General features: G+C 45.7%; 1 protein-coding gene across 1 annotated transcript in view; it reads right to left on the bottom strand.

Moving 5' to 3' along the window:
* Positions 1-25,264, bottom strand: part of LOC135056609 (glutathione S-transferase omega-1-like) — an 84,736-nt gene extending 59,472 nt beyond the window's left edge. The window contains exons 1-3 of the mRNA XM_063962007.1: positions 25,178-25,264; positions 24,837-24,901; positions 10,238-10,346 (exon numbers count right to left, since the gene is read on the bottom strand). Coding sequence (XP_063818077.1) covers positions 10,238-10,346; positions 24,837-24,867 — 140 coding nt within the window. The 5' untranslated portion in view covers positions 24,868-24,901; positions 25,178-25,264. The remainder of the gene's footprint in view (positions 1-10,237; positions 10,347-24,836; positions 24,902-25,177) is intronic.
* Between the last annotated feature and the right edge of the window lie 682 nt (positions 25,265-25,946).

Genomic DNA, 25,946 nt, shown 5'->3' with positions numbered 1-25,946 from the left:
ATTATGTTTGTTCCTCCACGGGATCCAGAGTGTCTGACCTCTATGATATTATGAACACCTTTGCAGAGTATTATTCCCAACTTTATAGTTTACAGTCTGACCCAGTCACCCCCCAGCCCATGGAGGCTGAAATCCAGTCTTTTCTGAAAAATATCTCCCTCCCGACGCTGGACTCCGAGGCCTGTCTGTCCCTTTGCTCCCTTTGGAATTTAAAGGAACTGGAGGCAGCTATTGATGATCTCCCGAGAGATAAAGCCCCAGGCCTTGACGGCTTCCCATCTAATTTCTATAAAACATACAAGGCTGACTTGGCCCCAGTGCTGTTGACAGTTTTTAATGAGGCATCAGATGTGGGGCGGTTTCCGAGGGAAATGCTTGAAGCACAAATAGTTGCTATTCCTAAACCTGGTAAACCCCCTACTTCTGTTCAAAATTACCGCCCGATTGCTCTGTTGAACACAGACGTTAAGCTTTTTGCAAAGCTTACCGCCAATCGCCTTTGATCACTACTGCCATCCCTCATAGCTGCTGACCAGGTTGGCTTTGTCCCGGGCAGGCAGGCCCCGGACAACACTTGGAGAGTCTATAACATTATAGAATATTGCAATGCACATGAAACGCCCCTTTCTCTGACGTCCTACTGGATGCTGGGAACTCCGTAAGGACCATGGGGAATAGACGGGCTCCGCAGGAGACTGGGCACTCTAAAAAAAGATTAGGTACTATCTAGTGTGCACTGGCTCCTCCCTCTATGTCCCTCCTCCAGACCTCAGTTAGAATCTGTGCCCGGCCAGAGCTGGGTGCTCCTAGTGGGCTCTCCTGAGCTTACTAGAAAAGAAAGTATTTATTAGGTTTTTTATTTTCAGTGAGTTTCTGCTGGCAACAGACTCACTGCTACGTGGGACTAAGGGGAGAGAAGCAAACCTACCTGCTTGCAGCTAGCTTGTGCTTCTTAGGCTACTGGACACCATTAGCTCCAGAGGGTTCGAACACAGGCACCTGTCCTCGATCGTCCGTTCCCGGAGCCGCGCCGCCGTCCCCCTTGCAGAGCCAGAAGAACAGAAGCTGGAAGACGTCGAAATCGGCGGCTGAAGACTCCTGTCTTCATTAAGGTAGCGCACAGCACCGCAGCTGTGCGCCATTGCTCCCAGCACACTTACACACTCTGGTCACTGTAGGGTGCAGGGCGCTGGGGGGGGGGGGGGGGGGGCGGCGGCGCCCTGGGCTGCAATTGAGATACCTTTGGCACAAAATCATACATATATACAGTCTAGCACTGTATATATGTAAAAAACCCCACCATTATTATACACTGAAAGCGGGACAGAAGCCCGCCACTGAGGGGGCGGGGCCTTCTTCCTCAGCACAGCAGCGCCATTTTCCCTTCACAGCTCCGCCCGCTGGAAGCACGCTCCCCAGGCTCTCCCCTGCAGTATCCAGGTACAAGACGGGTTAAAAAGAGAGGGGGGGCACATAAATTTAGGCGCAAATCGATACAGACAAGCAGCTATTGGGAAAATCACTTATTAGCAGTGTAAATCCCTGTGTTATATAGCGCTGTGGTGTGTGCTGGCATACTCTCTCTCTGTCTCCCCAAAGGACTTTGTGGGGTCCTGTCCTCAGTCTGAGCATTCCCTGTGTGTGTGCGGTGTGTCGGTACGGCTGTGTCGACATGTTTGATGAGGAAGGTTAGGTGGAGGCGGAGCAAGGGCAGATAAGTGTGGTATCGCCCCCGTCGGGGCCGACACCAGATTGGATGGATATGTGGAAGGTCTTAAATGACAATGTAAACTCGTTACATAAAAGGTTTGATGACGCTGCAGCCTTTGGACAGCCGGGGTCTCAGCCCGCCCCTGCCCAGGCAACTCAGAAACCGTCTGGGGCTCATAAACGCCCTCTAGCTCAGATGGTTGACACTGATGCCGACACGGAGTCCGACTCCAGTGTCGACGATAATGAGGCACATTTACAGTCTAAAATGACTAAGGCCATCCGATACATGATTATTGCAATGAAAGATGTATTACACATTTCTGAGAGTAACCCGGTTAATACCAAAAGGGTTTATATGTTTGGGGAGAAAAAGCAGCCAGTGACTTTTCCTCCATCTGATGAATTAAATGAATTGTGTGAAGAAGCGTGGAGTTCCCCTGATAAGAAATTAGTGATTTCTAAGAGGTTACTGATGGTGTACTCTTTCCCGCCAACGGACAGGTTACGTTGGGAAACATCCCCTAGGGTGGACAAAGCGCTGACACGCTTATCTAAAAGGGTGGCCCTGCCGTCTCAGGATACGGCCGCCCTAAAGGAGCCTGCGGATAGAAAGCAGGAAGCTATCCTGAAGTCGGTGTATACACACTCTGGTACTCTACTGAGACCTGCTATTGCTTCAGCCTGGATGTGTAGTGCTGTAGCAGCGTGGACAGATACTCTGTTAGACGACATAGATTCCCTCGACAGAGATACTTTTTTGCTAACCCTGGGCCATATCAAAGACGTCGTCTTATATATGCGAGATGCTCAGAGGGACATTTGCCTGCTGGGCTCTAGAATTAATGCTATGTCCATTTCTGCAAGGAGGGTCTTATGGACTCGGCAATGGACAGGAGATGCTGATTCTAAAAAACACATGGAGGTTTTGCCTTATAAGGGTGAGGAATTGTTTGGGGACGGTCTGTCGGACCTCGTGTCTACAGCGACAGCTGGAAAGTCCACTTTCTTGCCTCAGGTTTCCTCACAGCCTAAGAAAGCACCGTATTATCAAATGCAGTCCTTTCGTTCCCAAAAAGGCAAGAGGGTCAGGGGTGCATCCTTTCTTGCCAGAGGCAGGGGTAGAGGTAAGAAGCTGCACCATGCAGCAAGTTCCCAGGAACAAAAGTCCTCCCCTGCTTCCACTAAGTCCACCGCATACCTCAAATCAGCCTTGCTAGCTTCCCCCATGGAAAGGGAGGTAGTGCGGGCGGCAATTCACAAGCTGTACCTCCAGCAAGTGATTGTCAGGGTCCCCCTCCTTCAACAGGGAAGGGGTTACTATTCCACAATGTTTGTGGTACCGAAACCGGACGGTTCGGTGAGACCCATTCTGAATTTAAAGTCCTTGAACACTTATATAAAGAGATTCAAGTTCAAAATGGAATCGCTCAGAGCAGTGATTGCAAGCCTGGAAGAGGGGGATTTTATGGTGTCACTGGACATCAAAGATGCTTACTTGCATGTCCCCCATTTACCCACCTCACCAGGAGTACCTCAGATTTGTGGTACAGGACTGTCATTACCAATTCCAGACGTTGCCGTTTGGCCTGTCCACGGCACCGAGAATATTTACCAAGGTAATGGCCGAAATGATGATACTCCTTCGGCAGAAGGGAGTTATAATTATCCCGTACTTGAACGATCTCCTCATAAAGGCGAGGTCCAGGGAGCAGTTGTTGTTCAGCGTGACACTCTCTCAGGAAGTGTTATTACAGCACGGCTGGATTCTGAATGTTCCAAAGTCGCAGCTGATTCCTACGACGCGTCTGCTTTTCCTGGGCATGATTCTGGACACAGAACAGAAGAAGGTGTTTCTCCGGGTGGAGAAGGGCCAGGAATTAGCATCTCTGGTCAGGGACCTCCTGAAACCAAAACAGGTATCGGTGCATCACTGCACGCGAGTCCTGGGAAAGATGGTGGCTTCATACGAAGCCATTCCCTTCGGCAGGTTCCATGCGTGGATCTTTCAGTGGGATCTGTTGGACAAGTGGTCCGGATCGCATCTTCAGATGCATCGGCTGATCACCCTGTCCCCAAGGGCCAGGGTGTCTCTTCTGTGGTGGCTGCAGAGTGCTCACCTTCTCGAGGGCCGCAGGTTCGGCATACAGGACTGGATCCTGGTGACCACGGATGCAAGCCTCCGAGGGTGGGGGGCAGTCACTCAGGGAAGAAACTTCCAAGGGCTGTGGTCAAGTCTGGAGACTTCTCTACACATAAATATACTGGAACTAAGGGCCATTTACAATGCCCTGAGTCAAGCAGAGCCTTTGCTTCGAAACCGGCCAGTGCTGATTCAGTCAGACAACATCACGGCGGTCGCCCATGTAAACCGCCAGGGCGGCACAAGAAGCAGGATGGCAATGGCGGAAGCCACAAAGATTCTTCGATGGGCGGAGAATCACGTGCAAGCACTATCAGCAGTGTTCATTCCGGGAGTGGACAACTGGGAAGCAGACTTCCTCAGCAGACACGACCTCCACCCGGGAGAGTGGGGACTTCATCAAGAAGTTTTCCAAACCGATGGGAATGGCCACAGGTGGACATGATGGCGTCCCGCCTCAACAAAAAGCTAAGACGTTATTGCGCCAGGTCAAGGGACCCTCAGGCGATAGCTGTGGACGCCCTAGTGACACCGTGGGTGTACCAGTCGGTATATGTGTTTCCTCCTCTTCCTCTCATACCAAAAGCACTGAGAATAGTAAGAAAGAGAGGAATAAGAACAATACTCATTGTTCCGGACTGGCCAAGAAGGACTTGGTACCCGGAACTGCAAGAAATGCGCACAGAGGACCCATGGCCTCTGCCTTTCAGACGGGACTTGCTGCAACAAGGGCCCTGTCTGTTCCAAGACTTATCGCGGCTGCGTTTGACGGCATGGCGGTTGAACGCCGGATCCTAGCGGAAAAAGGCATTCCAGATGAAGTTATTCCTACGCTGATAAAAGCTAGGAAAGACGTGACAGCAAAACATTATCACCGTATATGGCGGAAGTATGTTGCTTGGTGTGAGGCCAGGAAGGCCCCTACGGAGGAATTCCAGCTGGGTCGATTCCTGCACTTCCTACAGTCAGGGGTGACTATGGGCCTAAAATTGGGGTCCATAAAGGTCCAGATTTCGGCCCTATCCATTTTCTTTCAAAGAGAACTGGCTTCACTGCCTGAGGTTCAGACATTTGTAAAGGGAGTGCTGCATATCCAGCCCCCTTTTGTGCCACCAGTGGCACCCTGGGATCTTAACGTTGTGTTGGATTTCCTGAAATCACACTGGTTTGAGCCACTTAAAACCGTGGAACTAAAGTATCTCACGTGGAAAGTGGTCATGCTGTTGGCCTTAGCATCGGCTAGGCGTGTGTCAGAATTGGCGGCTTTGTCGTGTAAAAGCCCATATCTGATCTTCCATATGGACAGGGCAGAATTGAGGACTCGTCCCCAATTTCTCCCAAAGGTGGTGTCATCGTTTCATTTGAACCAACCTATTGTGGTGCCTGCGGCTACTAGGGACTTGAGGACTCCAAGTTGCTGGACGTAGTCAGGGCTTTGAAGATATATGTTTCCAGAACGGCTGGAGTCAGGAAGACTGACTCGCTGTTTATCTTATATGCACCCAACAAGCTGGGTGCTCCTGCTTCAAAGCAAACTATTGCTCGCTGGATCTGTAACACGATTCAGCAGGCTCATTCTGCGTCTGGATTGCCGCATCCAAAATCGGTAAAAGCCCATTCCACGAGGAAGGTGGGCTCCTCTTGGGCGGCTGCCCGAGGGGTCTCGGCATTACAGCTTTGCCGAGCTGCTACTTGGTCGGGTTCAAACACATTTGCAAAGTTCTACAAGTTTGATAACCTGGCTGAGGAGGACCTTGTGTTTGCTCATTCGGTGCTGCAGTGTCGTCCGCACTCTCCCGCCCGTTTGGGAGCTTTGGTATAATCCCCATGGTCCTTACGGAGTTCCCAGCATCCACTAGGACGTCAGAGAAAATAAGAATTTACTCACCGGTAATTCTATTTCTCGTAGTCCGTAGTGGATGCTGGGCGCCTGTCCCAAGTGCGGACTCTCTGCAATACGTGTATATAGTTATTGCTTAACTAAGGGTTATTGCTATGAGCCATCAGTTTAGTGAGGCTCAGTTGTTGTTCATACTGTTAACTGGGTTAGGTTATCACAAGTTGTACGGTGTGATTGGTGTGGCTGGTATGAGTCTTACCCTGGATTCAAAATTTCCTTTCCTTGTAATGTCAGCTCTTCCGGGCACAGTTTCCCTAACTGAGGTCTAGAGGAGGGGCATAGAGGGAGGAGCCAGTGCACACCAGATAGTACCTAATCTTTTTTTAGAGTGCCCAGTCTCCTGCGGAGCCCGTCTATTCCCCATGGTCCTTACGGAGTTCCCAGCATCCACTACGGACTACGAGAAATAGAATTACCGGTGAGTAAATTCTTATTTTTAATTCTTTCATTGGACGCCGAGAAGGCGTTCGACAGACTCCATTGGGGATATCTGAGGGCTGTTCTATGTAAGTTTGGATTTCTTGGGAGGTTTTTGGATTCTATATTTGCTTTGTATTCCACTCCCTCTGCAAGGGTGTTTGTTAATGGATATCTGTTGGGGAGATTTGATATATTGAATGGCACTAGACAAGGCTGCCCCTTGTCGCCCCTCATATTTGCCCTAGCTATCGAACCTTTAGCCGAGACCATTAGGGCTGAGGAGGCAGTTACAGGTCCTGAGATAGAGGGTCTGACTCACAAGATCAGCTTATTTGCTGATGACATTCTGCTCTGTTTGACCCACCCTGACACCTCCCTCCCTGCCCTTCATCTTATCCTAAATTGATATTCCAGAATTTCTTACTATAAATTAAACACTTCCAAGACGGAAGCTTTACCGCTCCACATTTCACCATGCACTATTGCTTCGCTTAAGGACAGACATAGATATGCTTGGCAAGGGAGATCCATCAAGTATCTGGGTATTCATCTCTCTCTTGATAGGGACTTATATGACTGTAATTATATACCCTTATTAAGCGCATTTGAAAATGTAATTAAAGAATGGTCCCTTCACGAAATTTCCTGGCTAGGGCGTATTTCTGCAACTAAAATGATCTTGCTCCCTAAACTCTTATACCTGTTTCGGGCTATCCCTCGCAACTTTCCCAAAACTCTTAATGTAAGGGCCAACAAACTTATCTCTCAGTTTATTTGGAAGGGGTCTAGACCCCGCATTGCTAGGCAGGTTTTGATTTTGCCCAAGAATGTCAGAGGTATAGCTTACCCTAATCTGGAGGCGTACCACTCCGCCTGTCTTCTCAGTCAAGCCTGAGACTGGTTCACTATGCACAATACCAAACCATGGGTTCTTATTAAACGGTCTTTTTTTGGGGTTGCTTGATATACGGGATCTCTTGTTGCTGCCCATCCATAGCGTCCCAAAATGGCAGGGCCCGGAGGAAGCGATTAGAAGTACCTTGAAGCTTTGGCATTCGGTGGTTGCTTCTGATCCGGTTATTTCGCTGCCGTCGGCTGACTTACCAGAAGGAACTATTGCTTGTATTATACCTAATCTTGCGCTGGACGATTGGGTAGATGCTGGGATTGTGCATTTGAAGGACCTCTGCTCGGAAGGAGGCTTAGTTACCTTCTCTAGCTTACAAACCAACTCAAATATACCAAAACGTGACTTCTTTAAATACTTACAAATATACGCCACTGGCTTTATTCATGCGCTGGAGGGACGAGAGGTCCCGTTCCCCTACCTGCTCCCATATACTCTAGACCAGAGGTTCTCAAACTCGGTCCTCGGGGGCCCACACAGTGCATGTTTTGCAGGTCTCCTCACAGAATCGCAAATGAAATAATTAGCTCCACCTGTGGACCTTTTAAAATGTGTCAGTGAGTAATTAATACACCTGTGCACCTGCTGGGTTACCTGCAAAACATGCACTGTGTGGGCCCCCGAGGACCGAGTTTGAGAACCTCTGCCCTAGACTGTCCTCCCCTGCACATAGAGGTGGGTTTCTAAATGGTATCAGTACATTGTCCTTCTGACTAAAAGTGGTTGAAATGGGAAAGAGATCTTTCTATTGTTCTTAGAGAAGAGGAGTGGGACACCATTTCCTCGATGTGTTTCAGGGTTTCTAGATGCCTCCAACATTCCGAAATGTTTTATAAATTATGCCACAGGGCGTACTTTACTCCGCAGCGGCTTCATAGCATTTGGCCCTCGGTTTCCCAGCTATGCTGGAGAAATTGTGGTTGTGTAGGCAATATTTTACATATCTTCTGGGAGTGCCCGATCTTAGGGCCGCTGTGGACCGAAGTGTTCTCTCTCATACGAGAGGTGCTGGGTGTGGGGGTGCCTGTGAGTCCCATGTTTGCTTTGTTTCATTATTCCTCATATGATCTACTGCAATCTGACAGATATATTGCTGGCCATGTCCTTATATCCACTAAGGCGGCAATCGGACAGATGTGGAAATCACGGTCAATACCCACTATTCACACAATTGTTAATAATACCCACAAGCATTTCTTATTTGAGACGGCAGGAGGTGTGTACTCTATATTGCCTACCTCAGTTCAAAGAAAATGGCTGAAATGGAAGGAATTTCGGGAGCGGCGGGGTCTTCCCTTGGTTGCCAATGATCCCACAGATTTGTCGCAATTATACTCCCCTCATTCTGATACTACCTGTCATAACTGACGCTTCACACTTACTTCTTTGTTCCACTACTTGATTATGCCGTTTCTGGGAACTCAATTATAGTAGAGCTCTACCTTTGTCTTTCTGTCCCCTTGTGTGTCACTGTCTTGTCTCTCTCCTTCTCTCACCTTCCTACCTGCATTATTTGTTGTTCTTCTTGTTCCGTTTCTGTTGTGTATTTTCTTTGTTTGTTACCAGGGTTAGTAGTGCACGTTTGGTGAATTGAGCACTTTACCTTAAGGTTAATGTATTGTGCAAACTTCTGTTGTTTGCTCATTTCCGCCAACGTTTATTGACATTTCATGTAATGTGTACTATTACTCTTGATTTTCTGTTTATGTTTCTGGAAAATTCAATAAAAACTATTATATAAAAAAAATATAATTTGTACATGAAATAATTTATCATATAAAAACACAATTACATAAAAGTAAATTATCCAGATGAAATATCCAATTGTTCTAGTTGATTTGGATAATGAAATGACCACAGAGTGAATTTGAAATATGCGTTGGCCAATAATTAAAGTTGATATTGGTTCAAACAGTGAACCCCAGTGTAATACAACAGCAAGGGCACTTAGATGGAAGCAGTTTACCGTCGCTGTTGTATGTATGAAGAACACAAAAGCTAGGATATAGATGATACCACTGACTCTAATAGATGGGAGGAATGGTGTCTGGTTCCGTTCCTCCGTGTCCCGGGATCAGCGCTGCGGTTGGACATGGACTCAGGTGTATGTAGCGACAATTGGTCCCAGACTGTGTGTCTCAAAATCCATGCATTCCCATGTGCAGGTGCTGGCACAGTAAAAGTGGCTATCAACCCCGCTGTGTGCAGTAGGTAACGATGACCCACGGAGAGTGAGGTCACACAGTGCGGTTGATAGCCGCTTTTACTGTGCCAGCACGCGCACATTGGAATGCATAGATTTTGAGACACACAGTCTGGGTTTAATACGAAGAGAAGGGGTGGATAATGGAGTGGGCATCATTTTCCATTGGAAGGGCAGCTTGCTTGATTGCAGATACTGTATATACAATTCCTGGAAATAGATTTTTTTGGCTTTCAATGGGATAATAAACTAGAGAGTCCCACCTTTCAGGAGGGACTGGGGACTTGCGGATCAGAGTTCAGGAGCCAGAGCAATCCACAGACGAAAATATAAAACTGCATACCAGGCATGTGAAGCTGGAGCAGGGACCAGCTGCTGGAAGGCTGATATCTCTTGTTCTGGGCATAATAGAGACAAGCTGCCAGTGTCCACCAAAAGAGGAGAGTCCCAGCTTTTGTAGAATACACTCAGAACTCAGAAAAACTCTAAGTCAGACAGAACCTGATATATCTGGCTGGGAAGAGCAATTAACAGGCTCGGATGGGGACCACTGATTAGAAGTCGGATATTACCAGTTCCCCAGGGACGATTTTCAAAAATCTGGTACCCCTGGAAAAAGGGCACCCTCAGCTATCAGCCTAGGACCTTATACTCCTGGGGCCCTTGGGCAACTGCCCATTGAGTCCATACGAAAAGACGGCCCTGGGCAAGATTAGGCACTAGAGGAAGAGTTGATGATGAATGTCGACATGGTAAATTTCATCATGCCACAGGTCGACGTAACAACCATTTTGATCTTATGAATGCTGTCATTGTAAATGTCGACAAAATATACCCCACCCAAATACATTTACCCTTAAAAATGTAGTTGCTTTATAGAAATAGGGAAACTGAAAACATGTGAAGACCAATGAATGAGAATAGTCAAAAAATGAAATGAATTTTATGGCTTACCTTATTGCCTTGACAAGGAGGACTAGCCTGGCTCTCTGTGCAAAGGGGCAGAATCTCATGCTGTAAAGCCGAACGACTCCTTCTGGTACTGGCCCCGGGGCATCACTGCCTGTAATAAATAGCTTAGGTACACTATAGCAGTTTAAAACCTTCTAGTATACTCTATGTAATCCTAAAATTGTAATCACTATTAAGCAAAGAGATAATTAAATTTACCATTCATTTAATTCCCTTGAAATACTTTATGGCAGACTACATGAATGGACTTTTCCCTTTATCATCTTATGATGAGTATGATAACTCCCTCCCCAACAGTATTTATTGTGGCTCCTCCCCCTACCGTCCTTGAGAAACTTCCCAGGCTTTCCCTGACAAGCATAAACAGACACCACAGAAAGGGATATTGCACTGCCATGGAGTATTTTAAGGAATTGATAGTAAAAGTAAATAAAATTCCATCCGTTGCTTAGTAAATTTCATGGCAGCCTAGACAAATTGTGTATTATGAAGAGGCATATGCAACAGGGCTGGATCAAGAATAAGTCAACATCATTTGAGCATTTGGTGTTTTATGAAAACCATACAGTTCAGATTTCAGAAATGATCACGAGTTGTTTGTTGTAATAAAAAAATAAAAAAAGTGCTTAAGGTGTTGTGCACTCTATACTGCATTCAGTTCCAGAACAACTGACCATTTTATTCTGGAGTCAAGTGTCTTCAGGAAGAATAGAGCACCAACCAATGAAGATGGAATCTTCTGTGAGGACTATCCATTCTGGTTCCGAAAGAGACAAGCAGTGGTCTTTCAACCATGGATTCTCCCAAAGACTCCATGGTCACACAATCAAGTGGAGACAAACTACAATTCCCCTAAGTGACTAGATCCAGATAGAGCCACATAGGCCACCTTGCTCATGGATGCGCAACCTGATTATCAATTATGCAGCCTAGCCTCCTGCCTGTGGACCAATGGGCACTGAAGGACCCAGAGTATGCTAATAGGCATTTATCTAGTTATTCTAATAAACAAAGATCGGAAGGGGGCTCAATCCAGACCAATGGGATCTTAATCTGGCCCTCTGTGGGCGCATGCCTAGGAGAGAGAGTCATGAGCATATTAAAGATACCTGATGCGACTGAAGATGGTGTGTCGCATACTGATTGTTGGCAAGACTTACCTCAGCTAAAGACCCTCTGTCTTATGAAATATCTAACAGTACTCCAAGAATGACAGCTGTTGCTGAGGCACAATATAATATCTTGATAATTAGCCATGTTCCTGTATGGTAATGGAATTACCAGAACTGACCTGGTCCAGAGGTGTATGCACTGCCGATAACAAATGTATTAGGGCTTCTACAAATGCGTCTAATTCACACTGCGCATTTGTCCCGATTGTGTCTGTGCAGAGTTGCTGTTGTAATTTCAAGTTCATGCAGGGACAAGTGTATTGAAAATGTAGTGTGTGTTCCTGGGCGGTGACTAAGAGGTGTCTTAGCACACACACAGAGATGGTCCCACTTATTGTCATGTTATGTTAGTGTCACATGTGTGACAACTGAAAGTGGTGTGTACATAGACACTCGACAACTCACACAGGAGACCATACTTGGACAGAGAAACTGTACAGTGCATCTGAAAAGTATTCACAGCGTTTCACTTTTTCCACATTTTGTTATGTTACAGCCAAGCTATACCTTGAAAAAGAAACCTTCCTGGTTTCAAAACGCATTGGTGAGGAGAAGTGGGGACTTGTTGGACTCTCTCTGTGGTACTTACCTTCCATCCAGGGGTGCCTGCAAGACTGTACACACACCTTTTTGTCTGCTTGTTAGTAGGCAAAATGATCTGGTGAGAGGCCATCTTTACCCACTGTCTTAATTGGGATGTATTGTTTTTAATTGTTTTTATTAAATTTTTGTAGTACACTATTGGGAGCAATTTCTTTTTCTGCATGTCTTACCGGATTATGATGTTTGGCGTGGCATGAAAGGATATCGTGACTGGCATTGTCCGCTCATATGTTTGTCCATATGTCTACAGTTCTTGTAGACTAAATGCTCTGGTAAGAGTTTATGAATTTAGATTCTAAGGAGATTGAATGTAAATATTCAGTATTACGCTATTGGAGTTTTTTCTTTCTTCATATGTTCCATTCCACTTTACATCTGAGAATTATTCCTTTGAGGATACCGAAATCGGCAGTGTCCACTCCTTATATATGTACAGGTTGTCTACGATTATTGTAAACCACTAACATTGGTAAGAGTCCAAGAAGGAACTTTTTCATTATAAGAGAAAGACGTACATCTACACTATGTTTTTTCTGCACTTATATCTTTAATATAGTTTTTTTGGTATACATAGAGGACGCAAGCAGTGACCAAAAATAAATAAGTATATAGCACCTGAATACACAGTGATTTGTTGTGTGTAAAAAAAAAAAATTTGGTTTGAGGTAAAAGGTGATACCTTGTTTACTGGGTGCGGGCTGTTTACATATACGAGCGCATTTGGTTTGTACTAGATTTCTATGGTAATTAGGTTTTGAAATGTGTTAGTGAGTAATGAATACACCTGTGCACATGCCGGGTGACCTGGATAATGTGAGCTGTTTGGGGTCCTGAGGACCAAGCTTGAGAACCACTGTAATAGAGTATAGCATGAAGTAGCTATAATTGTTTTAAAATGTATTTAGTGAGTGTGCAGAAGATTAAATGTCACCACAGTTTTAATTTCTTAACTATTTCTGCTACAATATATATGTACAGGTGGTCTACGATTATTGTCCGAAAATGGGGCTGTTTCACACGAAAATACACAGGTTTCACTGAACCTGTGTGTTTTCGGGAGAAGGTTTTTTTTTTCACAGGCGATCCATCTGGAGTGATTTATTGATATCTGACTGTGCTTTTACTTAGTATAAGCATACAGGCTGGTGGTGGCTCCTTCCCTCAGGTGCTCTCTCCTATCAACCGCTGCTTCACTGATACCCCTTTCACACTGCCAATGCCGGATCCCACCCGGTAATTGGAAACGGGTCCTTCCCAGGTGGGATCCGGCATTGGCAGCTGCTGCAGGCTTCCCTGACCTGGCAATATGCCGGGCGGGTTGCCATAGCAGCGGGGGGTAGAGCCGGGGGCGGAGGTGGAGGCGGCGCTGGGAGATGAGATCATCTCCGCGCCGCCTCTCCCTGCTGTAGTAAACGTGTCCCGGGACGCATCGATCCGGGAGCCCGTTTACGCAGCCACTGACCCGGTATTCAACCCAGGTATAACACTGCTTTATTCCCGGGATGATTTGCCGGGTCAGGCGACCAATGATTTCGGCTATGCCCCTTTTACACCGCACGGCCGACCCGTGTCGACCCGGCAATATGCCGGGTCGATACCGGGTTATTTGTGCGGTGTGAAAGGGGTATTACTGTGTCTGATATCTTCTTGCTTATTGTGTGCCAGTTACTGTGAGAATGGCAGGGAAGAATACTACAAAAGGATCACGAAAAGTGTTAATTTGTAAGGGGTGTTCAGTTAAATTTTCTGTGAAAAGTGTGCTGAAGAATCAGATTCTCAGACAGACAGTGGGGTTCAGGACCCTTCTCCGGCCTGGCTGTCGGCACTTACAGGCATTGATTTGAATTAGCTGCGGCCAAACGTGACAGACAGGAACTTCAGGCGAAGCCCACACATGCCTCGGAGTCCGGATGGGACCTGGCACTTAACAAGTCTGTAGATACTTTAGTCACCACTATGGGTTCACAACACAGCTCGCCTCACCTGGCTCAACCTGTGACAAAAAAGTGGTCTTGCAATCTGATGCATCAGTTGATGACAACATGCCGGCCCTAGAGGAGGGTGAGTTTGAGGAAACATTGAAGATTTTAATACTTCCTCTCAGAGGGTGGTTGCTTTTATACAGATGGTTAGGGATGTCTTAAACCTCCCAGATAAAGAGGCAGAACCTGCTCAGCCTTCCTTTTTTGGTAAAAGCAAAAATCACTGGCAACCTTTCATGTATCAGAGGAATTGGATAGCCAATTTCAAGAGGCCTGGGTACACCGTGACAAGAAATTCCAGATACCTAAACGTATTCTTACTTTTTTTCCTTTCCCTCCAGATAATAGAAAGCGTTGGGAAAATCCTCCTCCAGTGGATACGACAATATCTAGATTGTCAAAGAAAATTATACTTCCGGTACCAGGGGCTAATTCACTAAAGGATTTGTCTGACAGTAAGTTGAAAAACACCCTTAAATATATGTACACAGCAGTGGGGGTTTCACTACGCCCTGCGATAGTTGGCTGCTGGGTTAATAGGGTCATAGAGGCATGGGCACAGAAGCTTGCTTCTGGCATTCAGGGTGATATGTCCCAAGATGAGTTAATCACCTTGTCACAGCACATCCAGGAATCTGCAGTGTATCTATGTGAGGCCTTCAGAGAGATCGGACTGCTCACTTCCAGGATATCGGCTATGGAGGTGTCGCACGCCGAGCGCTGTGGCTCCAACAGTGGTCTGCGGTTGCAGAATCGAAAAGAGGGGTTGAAAGTCTCCCCTACGCGGGCGATGCTCTATTTGGAGCCAAATTGGATAAGTGGATATCTAAAGCTACAGGAGGAAAATCCACTTATCTTCCCTCTACAGCCCCGCCTCCTCGCTGTACTTATTTGGGACCCTCCTTCCGGTCTTTTCGACCCTCGTGGTTTCGTGGCACAGCCAGAGGTGGCTCTCACGCCTCTTGTGGTACCACAGGTAGAGGACGCCAAGCAACTGTTGCTGCTCCATCAGAACAGAAGTCCACCGCATGATGGTCTTCCCTCCCACTGGGAAGATTCCAAGGTGGGAGCTAATCTCAGGGACTTCAGTCATGTCTGGGAGGGCACCTGCCAAGACGCCTGGGTCAAGGAACTCATTCAGCAAGGTTACAAAATTGACTTCGAAACTGTTCCTCCGAATAGATTCTTCACTTCAGGTATGCCAGTTTTAAAAGAAAAACAGGTAATTCTGCAGCAAGCCATTCACAGTCTCCTGGATCAGGCAGTAGTGGTTCCTGTGCCACCTTACCACTGCAACAAAGGATTATATTCAAATTTGTTTGTGGTGCCCCTATCTTGAATCTGAAATCCCTGAATTCGTATTTTGGGTTTTCAGATTCAAGGTGGAATCAATGCGGGCAGTAATTGCAGGTTTGGAGGAACAGGAGTTTTGGTCTCTTTGGATATCAAGGATGCCTACCTCCACATCCCCATCTGGTCTCCCTCCAGGGAATGGCTACTCCAAAGCATTTCACTCACTCAGAATCTGCTCATCCACCACGGGTGGATTCTCAGCTTTCAAAAGTCTCAACTGGAACCCACTCTAAGACTGCAGTTCCTGGGGATGATCCTAGACGCTGTGTCGCAATGGGTTTTCTAGCCTCTGGACAAGGCCCAGGCCATTCAGTCTATGGTATGGTTGGTCCTATAACCTCATCAAGTTTCCATACATCTCTGCATCCGTCTTTTGGGCAAGATGGTAGCTTCCTTTGAAGCTATTCAGTACGGATGGTTTTACTCCCGCCCATTTCAATTGGATCTACTCTCCAAATAGATGGGTTCGCATCTACATATGCATCAGATAATCTGCCTTTCATCTCACTCTTGTCTGTCTATACTGTGGTAGTTATAGAGCACGCACTTGCTGGCGGGTCGACCCTTCACCACAAGAAACAGGATCCTCCTAACCACAGATACCAGCATCAGAGGGTGGGGGGTGGTGACTTAAGGCTCTCACTTTCAGGGTCATTGGTCCAGCACGGAAGCTGCTCTCCCGATAAATATTCTGGAGTTGATGGCAATCTTCAATGCCCTTCGTCAGGCCTTAGCTCCACTACAGGGCCACGCTGTTCAAGTACAATCAGATAACACCACGGCTGTGGCATACATCAACCGCCAGGGCGGTACGAAAAGCAGGGCAGCTATGAGGGAAGTAACCAGGATCCTGCAATGGGCAGAGAAGTACGCCTCCACAATCTCTGCAATTTTTATTCCCGGAGTCGACAATTGGGAGGCAGATTATTTGAGCAGACAGGATCTAGACCCTGGAGAATGGGGCGTACACCCTCAGGTGTTCCAACAGATCATCGCTCGGTGGTAGACACCAGAGATCGATTTGATAGCATCTCACAACAACAACTGACTCAACCGATATTGTTCACATATACAGGATCCGGGTGCAGTGGCAGTGGACGCCCTAACAACTCTTTGGTGTTTCCGGAAGATCTACCTTTTTCCTCCCTTTCCTCTGCTTCCTCGAGTACTGAAGCGAAAAAAACTAGAGGGTGTATTATCAGATCCCCACAGTAAGGGGACAAGAGAGAGAAACCAGTTATAACTGGGGTGCACACAACCCAACTAATAACAAAAATGATGCTTTATTAAGAATTTATTGAAGCTCCCCTGTATTGATATTATCCATTGGAGGCTTAAATGCCCACATACACCTAGAAATAAAATGTAAAAAAAATATTCTTTGTCATATAGGTACTTAACCGTCCTTTATTGTTTGACGAGTGAAGTATTAAAATCAGAAAAATGTGAGAAAGATTGAAAAAACAAATATAGTGAATAAAGATTAAAAACAATTAGCAGACGTGTCCATTCCTTTGATTATTATATGTGCTTTCTTATCCATACATTCATGAACCCCAAAATTGAGGCTGGATGAAGTGCTGTGCCAGCACTAACTCAGTAGATCTAATTTGTAATTGCCCCATTAATCAGATAATTTGTGAAATGATAGAGCTAATTTCTCACAGTTAGGGGTATTACACACGCGGCGGCTTTTGCGAGCCGGGAAAAAGCCGGATGGCTTTTTCCCGTGCCGGTATTGTAATTCATATTGTAAAGGTTAGGGTGCTTTCACACGTCCGGAAATATCCACTGGTTGCAGCCAGAAATATCCACTGAAAAGTCCGGCTGCCGTGCCGGGGCCGTGCCGTCCTTGTAGGCAGTGAACCGTGTGTGTGTGAATGGGAGCTTTCACACACAACGTTTTTTTTCAAGCTGTGTCTGCTGCTGCACATGCGCAACAGCATTACACATGGCTCAAAGCCGTTGTGTGTGAATGACTCTGCTGAATGACAAAAACCGGACAAAGTTAGTCCGGCTTTTTGCCATCCGGGCAAAAACGCTGCATGTGAAACAGCCCTAAGAGGATGCTGCAATCCACTATTTAAGGTGATGATACACAGTATTAGTAACACATGTATCTAAATGTTGCAATGTTAATACAGTGCCACTGACAGTTTGTCCTTCTATATTGAAATGCTACAATATAGATACACTGCCACTATTTGGCAACTAAGAATGGATACATACAAGTTGAATCTAAATGGTGCTTTTATATATATATATATATATATATATATATATATATATATATATATATATACAGGTTGAGGCTCCCTTATCCAAAATGCTTGGGACCAGAGGTATTTTGGATATGGGATTTTTCCGTATTTTGGAATAATTGCATACCATAATGAGATATCATGGTGATGGGACCTAAATCTAAGCACAGAATGCATTTATGTTACATATACAACTTATACACACAGCCTGAAGGCAGGGCCGGTGCTAGGGTGTTCGGCGCCCCCCTGCAAACTATAAATTTGCGCCCTCCCATATTCCTTTGGCGCGCGCCGGGAAAAGGGGTGTGGTCTCACAAGTAAGGGGCATGGCCACACAATAGTACCCCCATTTAAAATTACGCCACAATCTAGCACAATCTTATTAATCTTATACGTAATGCCCCACCCGTAGTAGTAGCGTCCTTATGTGTAATGCACCCCAGTAATAGTAGCATCCTTATACATAATGCCCCCTCCCGTAGTAGTAGTGTCCTTATACATAATGCCCCCCCAGTAGTAGTAGCGTCCTTATACATAATGCCCCCCAGTAGTAGTAGTGTCCTTATACATAATGCTCCCCCAGTAGTAGTAGCATCCTTATACATAATCCCCCCCAGTAGTAGTAGTGTCCTTATACATAATGCCCCCCCAGTAGTAGTAGCATCCTTACACATAATCCCCCCCAGTAGTAGTAGCATCCTTATACATAATGCCCCCTCCCGTAGTAGTAGTGTCCTTATACATAATGCCCCCCAGTAGTAGTAGCATCCTTATACATAATGCCCCCCAGTAGTAGTAGCGTCCTTATACGTAGTGCACCCCCAGTAGTAGACGCGTCCTTATACGTAATACCCCCCAGTAGTAGTAGTAGCGTCCTTATACGTAGTGCACCCCCAGTAGTAGAAGCGTCCTTATACGTAATTCCCCCCTAGAAGTAGTAGCGTCCTTATACGTAATGCCCCCCCAGTAGTAGTAGTGTCCTTATACGTAATGTCCCCCCAGTAGTAGTAGCGTCCTTATACGTAATGCCCTCCCAGTAGTAGTAGCGTTCTTATACGTAATGCGCCCCCAGAAGTAGTACCGTCCTTATACATAATGCTCCGCGCAGTAGTAGCATCCTTATACGTAATGCCCTCCCCCCAGTAGTAGCATTGTTATACGTAATGCCCTCCCAGTAATGGTAGCGTCCTTATACATAATGCCCCCAAGTAGTAGTATCGTCCTTATACGTAATGCCCCCGCCCAGTAGTAGTAGCGTCCTTATACGTAGTGCACCCCAGTAGTAGTATCGTCCTTATACGTAATGCCCCCCCCCCAGTAGTAGTAGCGTCCTTATACGTAGTGCACCCCTGTAGTAATAGCGTCCTTATACGTAATGCCCCCCCAGTAGTAGTAGCGTCCTTATACGTAATGCCCCCCCCCCAGTAGTAGCAGCGTTCTTACATGTAATGCCCACCCCAGTAGTAGCGTCGTTATACGTAATGCCCCCCCAGTAGTAGCGTCCATAAAGCGCGCGCACAGACATACCACACACACACAAACACACAATTCACACATATATACACACACATACACACCATACTTGCCTACCTGACCCTCTCCATGAGGGAGAAAATGCTCTGTTCCTGGACTTTCCTGGTAATGTATGATTGCCATCATCTGTGGTGAGCTAGTTAATTGATAAGAAAGGTGTTTCACCACAGGTGATGGCAATCATACATTACCAGGAAAGTCCAGGAACAGAGCTTTTTCTCCCTCATCGAGAGGGTCAGGTAGGCAAGTATGATACACACCCACCATATACACACACACTTCTCTCTCACCCTCCACTTACCTAAGCCAGTCTCCCTCTGTACAGCAGCCTGGTCCGTGTAGCTCCGCCCCCTTCTGGACCGTTTAGCCACGCCCCTTTCTGGCCCGTGTAGCTCCGCCCCCTTCTGTCCCGTACTCGGCGGCGGCGCTGTCACACAGCACAGGTGAGGGCCCAGGTGAGGGCCCGGGGGAGGGAGGAGGCCTTTCATGCTGCAGGTGCCCGCTGCCAGTGCCTGTCATACAGTGACAGACACAGCACTGGCAGCAGCAGCAGCAGGAGGGGGGACAGGACGGCGCAGCAGGGAAGGGATGCAGAGCAGGGGAAGCGCCTATCCGTCCCAGCGCCTCCCTGCACTGCATCCCTTCGCTGAGCGGGTAGCGCCGGGCCTGCCTGAAGGTAATTTTAGCCAATATTTTTTATAACTTTGTGCATTAAACAAAGTGTGTCTACATTCACACAATTCATTTATGTTTCATATACACCTTATACACACAGCCTGAAGAACATTTAATACAATATTTTTAATAACTTTGTGTATTAAACAAAGTTTGTGTAGATTGAGCCATCAAAAAACAAAGGTTTCACTATCTCACTCTCACGCAAAAAAGTCCGTATTTCGGAATATTCCGTATTTCGGAATATTTGGATATGGGATACTCAACCTGTATATATATATATATATATATATATATATATAAAATTACATTGATTTTACTACCACTGCAAGGCAGACAAAGGCAGGTATTTACAACAGTGGAGATGGTATAATTCCAATAACGGTGCAGCTGCACATTGAGATCAGACAGTGCACATGTATATTTATAATTTTAATAGTGGATTGCATATCAGCAAGGAAATATAGAAATGAATACGCTCTGGATTAATTAATGTGAGTTTTTTCATTCTCTCTCACATTTGTCTGATTTTAATACTTTGCTCGTCAAACAATATAGGACGGTTAAGTCCCTATATGACAAAGAATATTTTTTAAAATTATATTGCTAGGTGTATGTGGGCATTTAAGCCTCCATTGGATAATATCAATACAGGGGAGCTTCAATTAATTCTTAATAAAGCATCATTTTTGTTATTAGTTGGGTTGTGTGCACCCCATTTATAACTGGTTTCTCTCTCTTGTCCCCTTACTGTGGGGATCTGATAATATATCCCTATCTAAACCAGTTGGTAGCACCATATGAACCTTAATCACATACCAATGTGGAGAACCTGATACTCACACACAGCTGTATATTAAAAAATAGTTAGGAAGGTACCCCAACTTTTTTTTTTTTTTAATTGTTTATTTTAATTTTCAGGTTATAAATATCACAACAGCTCCCCACCACACGTGGGGTGAGCTGCTTCGTGTAACAATATACTACCAGAAGCAGAGATATAACCGTAATACAAAGAACATGCGGTTCCCAACATGCGAAAAGAGGAGAAAAAAAAAAATAGAATAAGAGCCATTAACCATACATTTGTTAGAACGAGAAACAGCAATGAATTATGCTACGTGGTGAACAGAGGCTATTCAGTCGTTTGGAAACCGGAGATTAGACTCGTAACTATAGCAATATAATGAAAAAGACAAAAGAGAGAGAGAGCATGAAGAGAGAGAAGGGAAGACGGGAAAAGACGGGGGGGGGAATAGAATAGGGGGGGGGGGAGAGACAGGGTTGGAGGCACCGCCGGCGCGCCCCCGCAGTCCGCTGACCTCGTACAGGGCGCTAGTACAAAACGGGAAAGTGCTACTTGAGGAACACGAAGAGGTCAATTTAAGGGTAAGCCTATATCTATTTGTCAGGTAAGGAGGTTACAGAGATCATAGTAGGAGAGCCATCGAGCCTCCGGGGGATCGTATTCCACCTGCGGGAGCCTGAGAGTCGAACCATAGTTCCCAACTCAGGAGAAACTGGAAAGATCTATTATGAAGGTATGCAGTGATTTTTTTTCCATGCTTGCGAGGTACCATACTTTGTTGATGACCTGTTTAATAGGGGGGGGCTCCCTCTGTTTCCATTGGAGGGCAATTGAACACCTAGCCGCGTTTAGAATCTGTGTCAGTAGTTTACCGGAGTTTGGAGGTGCGTTAGCAATGGGGAGGCCTAGCAGGAAGGACCAAGGGTCTACCCCAACTTTTTGGTCGTAATAGCGCCATCTTTTATCTTGGTGCGGGTTACTCTCCAGAGGTGGTGGAAATTTAATGTCTCCATTTTTGGAACTTTGCAAAACGAGAGGGTGTATTGACGATTCTCATCGCTCCGGATTGGCCTCGCAGGGTGTGGTATGCCAACCTGTACGATCTTCTTGTCGATGACCCATGGCCCCTGCCCCTTCAGGACGATCTTCTTCAGCAAGGTCCTTTCTTATATCCACACTTAAGGCAGCTACGTTTCATGGGGTGGCTATTGAAAATGCATTACTAGCGTGGAAAGGCATACTGCAGTCGGTGATTCCTACCATGCTTCGCGCCAGAAAGGAGGTTACTTCCAAGCATTACCACCGCATTTGGAAGGCTCATGTTCCCTGGTGTGAACGGAAAGGTTATCCATCCACGGTTTTCTGGTTGGGTCATGTCTTAAGGTTCCTTCAGGCGGGTTTGGAACCTGGATTACGACTGGGGTCTCTAAAAGTTCAGATTTCAGCCCTGTCGATCTTCTTCCAACAACGGTTGGGCTTTCTGCTGGACATACAAACGTTTTTGCAGGGGGTGTTATGTATCCAACCCACGTTTACTGCGCCAACTTCTCCTAGGGACTTGTCCTGGATTTCCTCCAGTGTTCGTTGTTTGAACCGTTGGAGACAACAGACTTCAAATATCTCACGTGGAAAACAGCTACTCTCCTTGTCTTGTCCTTGGCTCGGAGGGTGTCTGAGCTGGGGGCCCTGTCCTGCAAACCTCCTTGCCTCATCTTCCATGCCGACAGGGCTTAATTACGCACTAGGCAGGCTCTGGACGTGGTACAGGCCCTACGTATCTATGTGCAGAAGTCTACCGCCATATGGAAAACAGACTCCCTGTTTATCCTCAATGACACCAATAAGATGGGCTGGACTGCCTCGAAACAGCCCATAGCCCGTTGGATCAAATGTACTATTCAACAGGCTTATTCTTGGGTGTCTAAGCCTCTGCTGTCCTCCGTTACGGCTCATTTTACCCGTTCGGTGGGTTCTTCCTGAGTGGCTGCCTGGAGAGTTTCCGCGATTCATTTATGCCGTGCTGCTACCTGGTCGGGAAGCAACACTTTTGTAAAGATTTATAGGTTTGATACCTTGGCAACGCCTGACTCTCAGTTTGGGCGCTCTTTCTTGCAGGGTTCACAGCACACTCCCACCCGGATGGGAGCTCTGGGACGTACCCACTGTAAACAGCAGCTCCAGCAGCCCCTATGGATGACTGAGAAAATGGGATTTTGGTACTCACCGTTAAATCCTTTTGTCTGCATCTTTAGAGGATACTGGACGCCCACCCAGTGCAGTCTTCCTCCTGCAGACCTGTTGATTGTGTGTTTGCTTGATTGTATCAGCTGTTCAATTCTCTTATTATGTTCCTGTTCTGATATTTGAAGGGAAAAGGGGAGGGGGGAGACCTGAGCACAGGTGTATCAATTAGGGTGTGAATCACACAGCCGGACTGAACAGCAAATTCACCGCTGCGATACTCATACTCTGAACAGGTACCTCCTTGCTTTCAGGACGCTGTGAGAAGTGCTGCAGGACATGATTAGAGACCCTGCAATACCATTAGGCACCAGGGACCGGCCAGCCATTGGAGCACAGAAAACTACCGCTGACCTTTCTGTTTTCCATACACATCACAATAGGTCAGAGTATTGCTCACCCTGCACCAATACCAGTGGCATATGCAGGGAAGCAGCATACTCTGAGGGCAGCCCGTGTGTCTTTATTCTATATCTTTTCTGACACTATCATCTTCAACGTCGGCGCTCTCTCATTGTGGGAAATGATCTACTGAGGCCCCTGCGCTGAATACAACAGGGCACTCAGGTTGTTACACTACAACAGCAGAAGCACCAAATTATACTCATTCCAAACCCTGTGACACTGTGGGACGCGCTCACTCACTATAAATGCCCCTGCACACAGAGAGCAGCAGCTGCACCAATTAGTGTCAAAATACAAGGTTGCCTGTACCCTCACATTGCATATTATTAATCAGCAATATTGACATTAAGGACTGATATCATCAACTATTTGGCAATTTTGTGAGATATTCTGGGGTGTGGACTCATTGGTGATTGTTATTTGGAGTCATTATTATTCCTTACCAGCTGTATACAGTATCTGCACTGTGAACTGTGTTACCTACAGTATCAATAGGAATTATCTGAGACCTTGAAAATATGGCACCAGTTTTGAAAAAGAAAAATAATTATTCAGCTCAAGCTTTCTGAATTATCAGTGAACTACACATTGTCTATTTGAAGCATATATTGCAGCAAGATAATCATCTCTGCTATTATCTACAACTATATGTTATATGTGATGTTTGTCTATCTGTATGTGATTACAATACGTATTGTTTTTAAAGTACAGTAATAAAAGTTACATTTTATAACTATAAGAGTGCCCCCAGAAAAAGAGAGTTTCTTTTGCCCCTTCTTGTATATATGTTCCTGTTCTGTCTGTTCTCCTTAAATTCTCCTCCTCTCCAGTCTAGTCCGTTCTCTTCGGGCACAGTGTTTCTGAAACTGGGTCTGATGGGAGGGGCATAGAGGAGAGGAGCCAACACACACACACTAAATTTTAAAGTGCACCGCCTCTCGGACCCTATCTATTCCCCACTGTAAACAGCAGCTCCAGTATCCCCTATGGACTCAGAGAAAAGGATTTAACCAAAATCCTATTTTTTCTTCCAAATTAGAATCAGGGACTGTGTATTTCATAGAGGCAATCCTTTTGTAGAAACCAAAATCCATACACAAATAGAAAATAAAATGTAGTAAACAGATAATCAAATACAAATATACACTACAGTTTAGATAATATATTTGCTTAAATATCTAAACTTGCATTACTGCAAAACAGAAATGAATAGAAGGCTGTAGACTGTCAGATAATAAATACAGCTCTGCATGCTCGGGTATCTGTCTAGCTGCATAAATTGTTCCAGACCTGTCATTACAGTAAGCATACTGCCAAGTGATGGCCTGCTGTCAAATAGTTACAGTCATATATATGACCCATATAACCGTTACAGTATGCATGCCCCCAGAAAGACCTGTACATAAGGTTGGTGACTCTATACATCATACTGAATCTCCTGACAAAAATCCTGGATTATCTCTTCTCCCTGTCCCAAATGATTGTTATATGAAGGCAATGTCCACATACACACAAGCTCAGCACTACACCCATATAACACGCACTTACCCTTCTTCAAACTCCTCTGTGATCTGGACATTTCTGGAGACTTTCACTGCAGACAGCTAAGGATCCTGCAGTAGAAGCATAGAGATTAATAATGGACATGTTACTAATACACAGCAGTGCTCCGACATGTTATTATACCCCATCTAATAAACAAGAACAGAGGCTGCGTGCTTTGTAACCAGTGTTTACACTTTTCATTTTCAGATTTCCTGGTCTCAACCTGTTTTTTTCCTTTTCAAAGTCTGAAATTTCCATGTGAATCTCCCTTTTCCTTCTTACAACACTGTAGTATATGCATAAAATTATATGTTTAACAAAGTTAACATGAAAAGCTAACAAACCTAAGCTCTGTCCTTCCGTGTGCTGTGCTAGTAGGTTGAGAGTCACAGACTACTGCTGCTGCATACACTGTCCTGCTCCATCCCACTTCCCTCCCCTGTCTTCTCTCCCGCCCCTTATTCATTCCCCTCCTTTACTGTGAATAATGTAATATTCTGCGTAGTGCAATCCATGATAAAGAACTACAGACCCTCTTATGAAATACGATAATGAAGTGAATGTAAAGACAAGTATAGCAGAATATGACACAACAGATTATCATTGATCAAATATGATCAAAATATGTGAATGCTTATTAACAATGATAATATGTGAAAATAACACATATCTTTGAGGAGTTAGTTCAGGCAGTCCCAACCTCAGACCTCAAGGCACACTGACATTGCAGGTTTTGGTGACATCCATGCTTGAGAACAGGTGACTGCAGTAGTACTGTACCACAGTTATTCAGATTTAGCCATCTGTGCTGAAGCCTGGCTATACCTAAAAACTGCACTGTTATTGTGCCTTGAGAACCATGGTTGGGAATGCCTGACTTATCATAGATGCTAAAACACCCCCCCACACATTTTATATATATATATATATATATATATATATATATTTATTAGTGATGAGCGGGATCGGTTTCTCGGAAACCAAACCCCCCTGAACTTCACCCATTTTACACGGGTCCGAGCCATACTCGGATTCTCCCGTATGGCTCGGTTAACCCGAGCGCGCCCCGAACGTCATCATCCCGCTGTCGGATTCTCGCGAGATTCGGATTCT

Source organism: Pseudophryne corroboree, chromosome 3 (assembly GCF_028390025.1).
Source record: "Pseudophryne corroboree isolate aPseCor3 chromosome 3, aPseCor3.hap2, whole genome shotgun sequence".
Taxonomy (NCBI): domain Eukaryota; kingdom Metazoa; phylum Chordata; class Amphibia; order Anura; family Myobatrachidae; genus Pseudophryne; species Pseudophryne corroboree.
Note: the sequence above shows the minus strand (reverse complement) of the source record. Positions and strands in the feature narration are given on the sequence as shown.